The sequence below is a fragment of the Mytilus galloprovincialis genome, chromosome 12 (assembly GCF_965363235.1).
Source record: "Mytilus galloprovincialis chromosome 12, xbMytGall1.hap1.1, whole genome shotgun sequence".
NCBI classification, from domain to species: Eukaryota; Metazoa; Mollusca; class Bivalvia; order Mytilida; family Mytilidae; genus Mytilus; species Mytilus galloprovincialis.
Genome location: NC_134849.1, coordinates 64,432,259 through 64,446,047, shown reverse-complemented (window position 1 = coordinate 64,446,047; position 13,789 = coordinate 64,432,259). Strand labels below are relative to the sequence as shown.

The following is a 13,789-nucleotide window of genomic DNA, read 5'->3' as shown; positions in this document are numbered from 1 at the left end:
CTGATGTATGTCAGCTGATTTAAATATATGAATATAATGATATATCTAGATAATGTGTCTATGACGTCAAACAAACAAACTATGCAATCCGACTGGAGGAAAACTAGGTCATTAAACATGTTTTAAAAACTGTCACAGTTGTGTTGTCATAGGTAAAAATAAATACTTTAGTGTACTAATGAAGGAATTGTCTGACTAAGGTAAGATTTTTCATGCTTTATCAGTTTAAAAAATAGTTTTAAATGTTTTATCATTATCCTTGGTACAGTTGAAGTGATTGCAAAATGCCATATATTTGTCTTCCGCATACCGGCGAATTTTGTATATAAACATGAGGCCTTTATGGGTTTTTAGTTTAAATCAAATGGGATTTGTGTCGATGGTTTGTTATCATACTGAATTTTACTTCTTCTGAAAACATGGAAAATGAAGATAAAATATTATCGCGTTTTTTTCTATGAATTAACATGATTAATGAATTGATTAATTTATAGTACTGTAAACTCGGGGACTAATTATACATTCAGCTATAAAACAGACATAGCACGAAGGATTTATACTAATATTGAATTTAACAATTTTGAAAATTAAATGTGCAAATGTACAAAAAATAAAGCACAAGAAATTTAAACCCTTACAAACTGTCTGTAACTTTATAAATACAAATATAAGGATGTTTGGTATGATTGCCAATGAGACAATTATCAGTTCTGAATCGTCTATAATTGATTGATTGATTGTTGTTTGCTAAACGTCCGATGACAAATATTTCATACCTCATACCATAGGTTAATATTTAATTGTTAAAACCTCGGGGGGCCACTTCAAACTTTTTTTGGTAGGGGTGAGCAGCTGAGACATCAAGTACCCCACCCTTATCATATATTTTGTCAATCAAAAATATATACCTTGTCATATATTAATTAACAAAAAACAGACCTATAGTCCTAGATGCATGATTTTTTTATTAGTTGTTAGTGGCTTTGAACTACCTGTCAGATAACTGCGAGTACTCTCAAATCTGTTCATTGCGTCTTTTTTGTGTCGGGATGTATAAGTACCCGGCCACGTCCACTTGTATTTTTGTCCATCTGATGAGTTAAGCCTTTTTCAACTGATTTTTATAGTTCGTTCTTATGTTGTACTGTTATACCACTGTCCCAGGTTAGGGGGAGGGTTGGGATCCCGCTAACATGTTTAACCCCGCCACATTATTTATGTAGGCATGTTCCTGTCCCAAGTCAGGAGCCTGTAGTTCAGTGGTTGTCGTTTGTTTGTGTGTTATATATTTGTTTTTCTTTCATTTTTTGACATAAATAAGGCCGTTAGTTTTCTCGTTTGAATTGTTTTACATTGTCTTATCGGGGCCTATAATAGCTGACTATGCGGTATGGGCTTTGCTCATTGTTGAAGGCCGTACGGTGACCTATAGTTGTTAATGTCTGTGTCATTTTGGTCTTTTGTGGATAGTTGTCTCATTGGCAATCATACCACATCTTCTTTTTTATACTATAGATATATATTTCAATATTTTCCCCGCTCATCATCTTGTTAAGAAGCAAAATAGTCGCAATAATATCACCTTCTTTTCAAATCAGGTGCTTTATCGGTTTAGAATTTTATGAACAAGAATAAGTTTATGATATGAAATTCTAGATTTGAAATTCAACCACTTTAGCTCTTTAAATAAATTTATACTAGGTGTTAGTATTGGTGCATCAAGTATAATCCTTGCAGCTTACGACTCAAACCATTTTATTGAATTATTTATTATTCCAGTTTTTAGTTGAAACCCCTGACCTACAATTGTCTTAACCCGCGTAGTTTTGATATGCTCATGGTTAAACGTACCGTACTTGAGAATTGGCATAAAATGTTTTTTCTGCTATGCACGCAACTTTGAGTAAAAAAAAATAGGAGCCTTTACTAATTTAGTAGGATTGATAAGGAGACATGTTTTCCTCTGAAGTTTACCATGTGAGTTTGCACATTAAAATCCGGTAGATCTATTACAAATAACAGTATCATATTCATAATTTATGCTGACGTCTCTATGTGGTTATCCAAGCACAAAACCTAAACTCGACACATTGATTTATGAATACGTCATATATCAACATCGTATCGTATTTAATATGCATGTAATGTTTGACACTGGACGATAAGGAACCATCTATCAGACAGTCAGCTTGAAATACAAAATTTATTTGGAAATTTCATACTTTGTTGTTAATCAATCAGAAAACCAAAAACTCGACACATTTATACATGTTATAATACGTAATATATAGCAACATACATATGCATCATATTTGATATGCATGTAATGTTCGACACTGGACAATAAGCATATAAGGAGTCACATATCAGACAGTAAGATTAAAAGGCTAGTATACTCTATTTGGAAAGTTGGATTCGAAAAAAAGGTTTCTAATGTGTATATAGTAGCAATATTGTGTGACTGGAAATTGTTTTTATGTCGGTCAATTAGAATACAGGAAGATCATGAAGATGATAATTTTAGAGCAGTACATTTCTGAATATTTGGATAAACAAGATTTTCTGTCAGTAAAAGAAATTCTAAGTACACGTGTTTCAAATTAAAACTTAGCCACTCAAGTGTTTAAAACCTATTCATCTTTTTAAATTGTAAGTATCATATTACTTTAAGTCAGGAAATTCGTTACCATAAATTACTTAAACATTTTACTAAAAAAAATGGGATATCACTTCCTATATTGTTTACAATTATGTTGTTTATTAAATACGTATAATGGCGAAAAACGATCCATGTAGACTTATTGGTCCTTTAAATATCATTTTAACATCGTAGAAAGATGTTGGAATTTTATTTTTTACTGATCCGGAATGAAAGTAATATGGAGTTCTTTACATATATATGGCAAGTTTATATGGTGTTACACCCTATCAAACTAAAACCCTAATGTAACGGCATTTACGGCAGTTTGGACGATTACTTAAAAGAGCTTGTGACGATATTGTATAGATAGTATGACCATATTGTAAAGACACCAGTCTATTGTAGAAGAGATAAACGTAACAGTTTTTTTTTTGTCGTTTGTATCATTTGATAATTTATCCAAGGATTTGTATAGTATAGTAATAACTGTATTTCTATACAAATCCTTGATTGATCCAACATCTATTATTTGTGTATACATTTACGATGATCCACCATGACGTTAATAAAATATTTGTTTTTCGTGTTTCAGATTGTTGCCAGTGAGAGAGAGTAAACAAATCATGCAAAAAACAAAGTGAAAGAAAGACGGTGAAAAAAGAACAATGAAGCACTGCAGTTCAATACAAAATGGAGGTCGAAGACCGTTTCCGCTGCCCGACGGGAAAACATATCACGTGTTCATATCATACGCAACAATGGAACCAGACCGACAGATCGCACATGCTTTATTTGCGAAACTAAGTGAAAGTAACTTTACATGTTGTTTACACGAAATTGAGTTTCAAGCTGGACATCTCATAGAGGACAACATAAAAACATACATGAAAAAGTCTCTGAAAACAATTGTCCTTTTATCAGAAAATTTCAAAAACAGTTATTGGTGCCATATTGAAATGACTGAAATTGTTCAACTACACATGGACAACAAAGGTTTCCCGCCAATTGTTTTAAAATTAGACAGTTGTGAGGTACCTGAAGCACTGAAGCCATACACGTATATGTTGTTGCAAGCTGGACTTGACAAAAAGATGCCGGAAATTGTGGATGTTATTAATGAAATGGAAGTTACAGGTAATTTTAATTTCTTTATTGAAAAGCACTTTATGCCCATATTGGCCAAAGCACTTTATGCCCATATGGGCCAATGGCTTAAAACATTATACATGATATACAGTATATTTATAGATTATCGTTGATCATCTCAACGAGATTGATTTTCTTGCTTGAGCCGGTATGGTTCAGATGACCAATGATAATCTGTTTATCGCTATTTTACCTATGACGATGTCGTCAATTTCATAAGCAACGCCACGTGCCTCTTTTGTTTCTAGCGACAATTTTCATATCACTCGACTCCGCTGAGAAAGGAAATTTTTAGTCAGCATGGTCAGTAAGATCATATATATAAAGAAGAGGTATATATACAGCACTATGCTCTGAGACATATGAGCGGTTGCATATTTCTTTTTTCTTTTTTTCTATTCTTTGATTTTGTAGGAAAGTCTCAATGGCACCTTCAGATTATACCACACCTCTCTGCAAATTGAAGCCACTTGTCCCTATAGTAACGGCTTGATATGAAATCTTTTCTGGATGTAGATAAATATGTGTCTTTTATATACACTTGATTCTTTTTTTCGGGAAAGTTTTAAGAATGAGTTCAGCTGTATAAAAATGTTCATGAAACATATGCATTCCTGTTTTCCATCTCTTCAAATTGATGTTCATCTCAGATGGGATATTTTAACATTCGTTTACAATAGATCATGTACCACAGCGCCATCTTTTAAATAATGTTTTAATTTTTATCTTTTTCAGAATTTCCAGGATCGATGCTTACCATATCATTTGTGCCATTACCTTGCATTAATTATAACCAAGATACACCTCATTCACCATGTATTTGGCCTCATGTTTGTGCTAAATTTATTTTATCAGACGATGGATGCAAAGACACGTGCACTAAACATCACGTGCTCAATCAAGAATCATTAGAAAAACTTAAAAAATGTGGATTTCCGGTTGAGAAACAGTACTCTCGTCTGTCAAAACTTTATAAGGAAAAGTGTAGTAAATGGCTCAAAGACTTTCCTTCTAAAACGATATCAGGACCGTGCTATTATTACAATGACGAAGGATGTTTTGTAGCAGACGACGCATGCCCGTTCCCTCACATTTGTAAAGACTGGTTTGCTGGGAAATGTGCGCGTTCGAGTTGTAAATTCTCTCATGATATTCTTAACCAACAGACAAAATTGTTATTGCAAAAATTCGGATTTAACATTGACCATCCAGATGATATCATATTATGGCAGTACCGAGAAAAATGTCAAAATTATTTGGAACTGAAAACAAAACAAAATATAAGTTTCAACGTGAATTCCCGTTCTAGCGGCGATGATTCGAAAACTACAGCGGGTAAATGTGTTTTATATTTAGCTTTTGCGGCTATGTCCTTAAATTGTCTGTTTAACATTTTTAATAAATATGTCTTAACATATTTCTAGAATGTCTGTTATAGTGGAATGATTCAGCTGGTATTTAACATTGAATGTATTGTACATAAATCAAGAAAATCTTTCTGATCACTCCAATGTTTACGAGTTAATCAAATGAAAAAATAATATCCTAAGATATGTCCGTGAATTTGTGCGGATTGAGTTTGAATAATTATTTCATGTTTATAACACATACTCATTCCAAAAAAAAAAACACGATTTAAACAACAAAAGACATAACACATATATACTAATAAAAAATAAAACAAACAATAATGTGTCCAAAGTCCACGGATGCCCCACTCTCATTTCCCATGTTCAATGGACCGTGAAATTGGGTGAAAAATCTAATTTGGCATTAAAATTAGAAAGATCATACCATAGGGAACATGTGTACTAAGTTTCAAGTTGATTGGACTTCAACTTCCTCAAAAACTACCGTGACCAAAAAACTTTAACCTGAAACTCTCACTTTCATTTTCTATGTTCATTGGACCGTGAAATTGGGGTCAAAAGTCTAATTTGGCTTTGATATTAGAAAGATCATATCGCAAGGAACATGTGTACTAGTTTCAAGTTCATTGGACTTCAGCTTCATCAAAAACTATCTTGACCACAAACCTTAACCTGAAGCGGGACAGACGGACGAACGAACGGACGCACAGACCAGAAAACATAATGCCCCTCTACTATCGTAGGTGGGACATAAATACTTAATCTCCAAAGAAAATCATTGTTGAAGAATATTCATTTTCATGTTTATTTTTGCAGCTCCTACTAGACAAGGATATTCGTTTTGAAAATTGAGTAAATATTAGAAATTAGTCTTAAACAAGAGAAAAGAGAGGCGAAATATATCAGAGGTACATTCAAACTCGAAATTGTCGACAATAAACTGACAACGCCAAGGCTAAAACAGAAAAAGACAAATAGAAGTGCAAAAACAATAACAATAAAAAGTTATAATTTCTAAGGGAAATATTTTTGAAGGATATATTGATTAGAACATTTGTTTTTCATGAATAATTTGCTATGATTTTCTAGATAATTAACTTTTCCGGGATATAATGATTTGAGTTTTTATTTTTTTACGAATATCATACTAGTATTATACCAAACTAGATACAAATGTTCAACTGTTGGACACCGTAAATATTCTATATCATAACGTATCTGGTAACGACCGACGTTTTAAACGCACCCCTTTACTTGCAGGAAAAAACTAGTTGGTTCTTCAGCATGCATGCCTCACTATTCAAAATCCGAACCGAGTACGTAAATGTAACTCATGATTGTTGTCACCGATTGAAACTTACATCAATACATACAAGAAAGAAATTAATACGTTTTTCTTCAGTGTGCATTAGCGTGTTAAATCCCTTTTTTTAAATAAGTGAATATAATAATAGATAGTTATTGTTGTTGATGGAAAGATTGATTCAACAGTGCATTAATTGTGAGGAGTGGATTGATGTTTAATGTTCGGTGGCAAATTTCACATGTACAAAGTAACGAGAACAATGTATTTAATCCAGTCATGATACCCAACATTCAGCTATACAATCAAATGAATTATAAAATACACAGCATTGAATGATTAGAATGATTAAAAGTACATTAAAAAACATGTATACACATTTTAACAAAGTAACATAATTATGAATAATTTCATTGTCAAATAATTAAAGTTATTATGAAAGCCACTACGACCTGGAGAACTTACATTTATTTGTCTTTGCATACTTTGAACGACAAAATTATTTTATTCCTTGCCTGTGTGACTTTTGTAGACAAAACGCAAATCTGGCGTATATATAAAATTTAGTCCTGATATTTATGATGAGTTTATTTACATTCTGACGTCAATTGGTCCCAGAACTTTGAATCTTTCAATCCTTTAAGGATGGATTTAGCATACTAGTACATAAATAAAATGAGCAATGAATATTATATTGTTTATTTTGATATATATGCCTTTTTGTACATGTGCTCTTTTGTTAAATACATTTTTTTTGTTTTTATTGTGATTAAGATTATAACACAATGTTGAATGCTGTACCCATATTTTTACGTATTATGTCTGTTTTTGTGGTTCACGCATCGTTGTCAATATAATGTAATGTGATCCGACTGTCACAAAAGTGAGAGTTGTAGCTAGCTATCAAACCAGGTTCAGTCCACCATTTTCTACATAAGAAAATGCCTGTACAAAGTCAGGAATATGACAGTTAAAATCAATTCGTAAGATGTGTTTGAACTTTTGATTTTGCCATTTGATTAGGGACTTTCCGTTTTAAATTTTCCTCGGAGTTCAGTATTTTTGTGATTTCACTGTTTATAGACCAATACCTATGGGAGACAACTCCTTATCGATGTCTTGTAAATCATAATGAGAACGTTTCAAATATGAATTTTATAAGTGATTAGATCTTGCCATTTGGAAATATACAAATATTTGTTAAATGTGACTCTTTTAATCACTGCACTTGAATTTGATGATAAAAGTTCTTCCTGTTGCAGTCAATATTATTCATGTTATTAAACATTTCCTAATACTAAAATTTGAAATGCTTGCAGTTAACTTTCCAGTTACAGATTTTTTTTGTTCCGGTCGCATTCAGTATTAGTATATGTAAAGTTTAAGCGCAAACGAATACTCTTAAATGTCAAATCATCTTAATTTTTACAATCACGGATTTATTAAGGTATATAAGGTTATAAAAGAAAGTTGAAAGTAAAATGAAATATATTGATAATTCAATATGTAATAATATGTGTAAATGCTATTATCCTGATTTAGAGTAACTTCTCGCAATTTGATTGGCTGATATTGTCCTAATAAATTTCAGTACAATTTTTTATTACGTCAATAGGAATTATCTCCCTTATTTATTACGTCAATTGGGATTATCTCCCTTATACCATTGACCTAATAAAAAAATGAGTTGCTTCAGAGTCCTAATATTTTATTTTTTCACAGTTTTAGATTAAATATCTAAAATATAATTGGTGATATTGTCCTTACATTGAATTTAAATATAATAATAGTTAATATAACAAAATCAGGATAAATTCGTTACACAGTGTTCAATTGTCCTAATACGGAATTTATCGGGTCAATAAAATTCATATCAGGTTTGGCTTCGCCTCACCCGATATGAATTTTATTGACCCGATAAATTCTCGTATTAGGACAATTACACACTGTGTAACTAATATTATTATACGACAAATCTGGATTATCTATTTTATATTTTTTCTCAATTTTCCATTTAGTTTTGTTAACAAGACCTGAATAAGTGATTAACATCCAGGCTGATTTTTGATTAGCATTCAATTACTGATTCTGAGTACTACATACCTGAGTAGGCAATACAAATACTCAAATCATTGCTTTTTAATAGTTTTTATTTGCAGTCCATAATTAGGCCATTTTGATTTTCGATGTTTCAAGCATTTAACTATCATGGATATCCATATTTAAGGACATCATCAGCACACTTTGTTGTCGTTTCATCAGAAACACCATATTTGACGTTTTACATTGTGAGAAATCAATTTACAATCAGAAAACAATGAAATACTTCCCCTGATAAAAGTATTGTTTGTTATCTATTTTATCGACATGGAATGCTTGAAGTGGCAACGAATAAGAAAATAATAAACACTATTTACATGTCTTATCAGATATGGCAAGCTGATATATCACAACCTTGACCTTAAACTGAATGAGTATCTTTGTTGTATCTTTTTATCTTACTAATAATAAATGATATCCAATAATAATTACTATAAAACATATCATAAGAAAAAGTTATCTTTTTATTATCAAAGAGTAAATCACATAACTGAAGATTGTATAGATCATTGTGAAGTAGAAATCAAGAAACATTTGAAAATAGAGGAAAGTATTCTTATTCTATTTTTTCTACTTCACTTGAATTGAAAACAAATCGGATTCAACATTAAATATCCTCATAATATTATCTATACTACTAAACGAAGAGACTGAGTTCATTGAGCCGCAACTCCTCAGAAACCATACACAATTGGTAATATTTATGATTCGATGTTTAAATGAAGGGTCTAATTTGTTTTCTTCCGGTCGCATTTAGTTCAGTAAACATGGTAAAGACACACAACATATCAAGGATTTACTATGTAATATAAGGTTATAAAAAAGCTTGAAAATTAGATGAATATTTTGGTAGTTCAATATATGTCTGCCTGTCTGTCTGTTTGTCTGTCTGTCCGTCCGTTAGATCGGCAAATCAATTTTTCACACCTTTTTCTTCATGCTTGAAGAGTTTTATTAGATATTTGGTATATTGTTTTATATTGGCAAGTTACTGTTCAAGTTTGAATTTTGTTCCGTTATGTTGATTTTTGATCGTTCAACTTGAAACATTATCAGTTTTCTACACCTTTTTTCGTCATGCTTGGGGATGTTAACAAATGGTACACTGTTTTATCATGACAAATTATAGTTTAAATTTGAATTTTGTTCCGGTTGTGTTGTTCATGGTTTTAACAGATTATATAATGAGTCTCATCCGGAGAGATCACAATCGTTAAAAAGATAATGCGATGGTGGATACGACAATTTAAAAATAAATAATAGATGCGATAAAAGAGGGACGAAAGATACCAGAGGGACAGTCAAACTCATAAATCGAAAATTAACTGAAATAGCCATGGCTAAATATGAAAACAGACAAACAGAAAAACAAAAGTACTCATGAAACAACATAGAAAACTAAAGAATAAGCAACACGAACCCCATCAAAAACTAGGGGTGTTCTTAGATGCTTCGGAAAGGATAAGCAGATCCTGCTCCACATGTGGCACCCGTTGTGTTGCTTATGTGATAACATATCCGGTAAGTAGTCTAATTCGGTAGGTCACATTCATGAAAAGGAAGGGGATTGTAGTTACGACGTAAGGAACATATCCGATATCATGTGTGAAACTATCAATAAAGACCGTACAACTGTCAAAGGGACAAATTTGACTCTTGGAAGTCTTTCTTTAAAAGATTCTTTGAAAGCAGCAATCCTATATTGAAGAGAAAGTGATTTAGAACGAAAGCTGTGAAATTGTGAAATATTGTTAATGATTTGGAAATATGTATCGTATCCGGCTATGCTAGAATTCTGCCACAGAAAAGTTGGAAGTTTTACAGCTGTAAATCTTAACAAACAAAGGCAACAGTTGTATACAGCTGTTCGAAATTCATAAACCGATTGAGAAGAAACAAATCCGGGTTATACAATAAAACTGAAAGGCCTACTTCGATTCGTCCAACTCGAGTTAACTCTAGTTGAAATGTCAGTGCTAATGCGCATGTGCGCAACCGTTCTGAATCGAAGTCAAAACTCTACCATCGAGTTGACTATTATAAGGGAGAAGAAAATAATGTTTCTGCTGAGCATTAAAATAAAAAAAAAATATTACATAGTGTTTCACAAAGAAAAGTCCTGATCCTGTTTGCTTTTGAAAAATAGTTTGTTAGTGAGTTAAAAAACAGTTGAAAAAAAATCGTTCAAAGAAAAAAATTCATTTCTATTTCATTTCTAACCAGCACCACAGCTGATATACACAGGAACAATATCGGCTGATTCCGAAATACAGGCAATAATCAATTCCCCTTGTCAGCGTATTCTTCGGCTGTATTTTGTCAAATACCAGTTTATTTGTATCACTTGTATTTGTTGCAACTACTTGACGCAATCTTGAAACTCGACTAAACCTGCCCCGACCCAGGCTTGATGTCGAGTTAACTCGGGTAGGTTCAAAAGGTCAAACTGGGGGGGGGGGGGATTCGGTTGTCAGTCGAGTAAATTCGATAGACTCTACTAACCCGAGTTGGACGAATCGAAGTAGGCCAGGGGAACACATCAAATGTAAGTGAAGAACAACGACACAACAGAAACATTAAAATGAAACACACACAGAAACATTAAAATGCAACACACACAGAAACGAATAATAAGATATCAATAGTAATTTTCCTGACTAAGCTGTGTCTTCAACTAACCCTCATTGCTAATTACTATATGTATTTCAAGAATTCATACATATCTTACTGTTTGTGCAATATCATGTCGTTGAAATTCAGATGGATAGATGCAATACAAATATTAGTAGATCATTGCATCATTTAGTGAGAGGACATAGTTTATAGCACAACGTGAAAGAATGCAACAATTCAGTTTTAACATTTACTGTCCCAATGATATAACACTATGGCAGTACCGAGAAAAAAAGCAAAACTATTTGGAACTGAAAAAAAGTATAAGTTCCAAAAGTATAAGTATATTGACTGTTGTACCCCTATTTTTGACATTTTTACTCTTTGAGTATGTTTGTTTTGTTCATGCATCGTTGACAATGTAATGGAATTTGATGCGACTGTCATACAAGTGAGAGGTTAAGCTAGCTATAAAACCAGGTTCAATCCACCATTTTCTACATTAGAAAATGCCTGTACCAAGTCAGGAATATGACAGTTGTTATCCATTCGTTTGATGTGTTTGAACTTTTGATTTTTGATTTTCCTTTTTGAATTTTCCTCGGAGTTCAGTATTTTTGTGTTTTTACTTTTTTTCCAACGTGAATTCCCGCTGAAACAAGGATTCGAAAACTACAGCGGCTAAATGTGTTCTATATTTAGCTATGTTATAAATTGTCTGTATAACATTTTTAATAAATATGTTTTAACATATTTTCAGGATTATAAAGTGAAATGATCCTATTGGTACTTTACATTAAATGCCTTGTAAATAAATCAAGAAAATCATTCTGAACACTCCAATGTGTTAACGAGTAACGAAAATTAAAAAATATCCATCTTAGGATTTTCGCGTGAAATTGTGTTGATTTGAGTTTGAACGAATATTCATGGTTTTAACACATACCGATTAAAAAAAGCTACTAAAACAACGCCAAACATTACAAAAACATTAAAACCTTAAATTAATCCTCGAAAAAAAATATGTTACAGAATATTCATTTTCATCTTATCTTATGCAACATTAGTTTTTGCAGCTCTTACTAGACTATAAAATTCATTTTCAAAATCGGGTGAATATCCGAAATAAGTGTTAAACGAGTTATGAGAGGCGCAAGATTTCAGAGGGCTTTCAAACCCATAAGTCGAAAATTAACTGACAACGCAATGGCTAAAAAAGAACAAAAGAGCAACAGACAAACAATAGTACGCATCATAGACTGAACAACACAATTAAAAGTTATGATTTCCTAGGTAGATAACTTTTCCAGGAAATAACGATTTGAGCGTAATAGTATTATTATACCAAACTTGTTGAGGATGTATAAATAAAGACAACAGTAGTATACCGCTGTTCAAACTCATAAATCCATGGAAAAAAAACAAACTCGGGGAAAACGTAAATTCTTGGTACAGGCATTTTCACATGTAGAAAATGGTAAATTGAATATGTCTTTATGAAGACAAACAAGTACAAAGTTGAGGAGCAATAACGACCCAAAATTCCAAAAGAAAATGTGCCAAATACGTCTTAGGTAATCTATGCTTGGGATAAGAAAATTTTTAGTATTTCTAAAAAAATCAATCTTTTGTAAACAGGAAATTAATATAAATAACCATACAATTGATATTTAAGTCAACACCGATGTTCTGAGTACTGGGCTGGTGATATCCTCGGCCAAGCCATGATTAAAAAGGAAATACACAAACATGTGAATGAAACACCAAATTTAAATAAAATTTGAGTAACTCAAAACCGACAAAACTTATAGGTGGTCTCAGACGTCCCCAAGTGGTAGGAAGTTCCTATTCAATCAATGGCGCCTGTTGTGGTGTTCAATAGTTATTTAACAGATAATGTAATGCATCTCATCTCGAGATATCACAATAGTAAATAAGATAGATTGTGACCGTACAACTGTGAAAGTGACAAATTTGTCCTTTGGAAGCCTTGCTTCAAACGATAAATTGAAAGCAGCAATCCTATATTATGAAGGTCGTGATTTGGAACGCAAGCTCCGGAATATTGTTACTAATTTGAAATACATATTTATTATCCGGCGATGCACTAGTTCTGCTCCAAAAAAAAACATGAAAATTTCACGACCGGAAACTGTTATAATATCTTTTGTCGGGAGGCTTTGTTATCAACAAACCCTCTTTGTCAATTTTGAGATGTATTTAAATAATTCATACAGATCTTACTGTTTCCTTTAGTTGAAATTCTAAGGTGTATTTTATTTAGTTCTTGGTCCATCTGCAGCTTTAAGAGATGTGACTGGTTATTTTTGTTTATCAATATTGGCATATTTTAGGAATCAATCTCTCCTTATTCAGGTTTCTGAAATGAAAAAGCGAGTAAAGAATATATAACTGTTCATATATATGAAAGGAAAGCAACAAATATAGACAATAATCAAAGTCAGAGAAATAAGTCGGATTTCCAACGACATTACTTGTTAGGAATAGGAACGATTCCCAATGTTAGTTATCCCTTATAGGAAATACATCAATAATCTCCACTTGATGCTAATGTCCTTATAAATATTTATCATAATTTCAGGTCTATTTGACAAA

General features: G+C 32.2%; 1 protein-coding gene across 2 annotated transcripts; it reads left to right on the top strand.

Annotated features, from left to right (window-relative positions):
- Positions 1-71: 71 nt before the first annotated feature.
- On the top strand, positions 72-5,305 carry LOC143054541 (uncharacterized). 2 transcript variants are annotated; one of them, XM_076227560.1, is made up of 3 exons: positions 72-200; positions 3,234-3,775; positions 4,523-5,305. In XM_076227560.1, the coding sequence occupies exons 2-3, from the start codon at positions 3,307-3,309 to the stop codon at positions 5,209-5,211; spliced, it is 1,158 nt and encodes a 385-aa protein (XP_076083675.1). In that variant the 5' UTR covers positions 72-200; positions 3,234-3,306; the 3' UTR covers positions 5,212-5,305. The 2 variants fall into 2 exon arrangements, with proteins under 2 accessions (XP_076083675.1, XP_076083676.1); XM_076227561.1 differs by lacking the exon at positions 72-200 and adding an exon at positions 2,633-2,649.
- Positions 5,306-13,789: the final 8,484 nt, after the last annotated feature.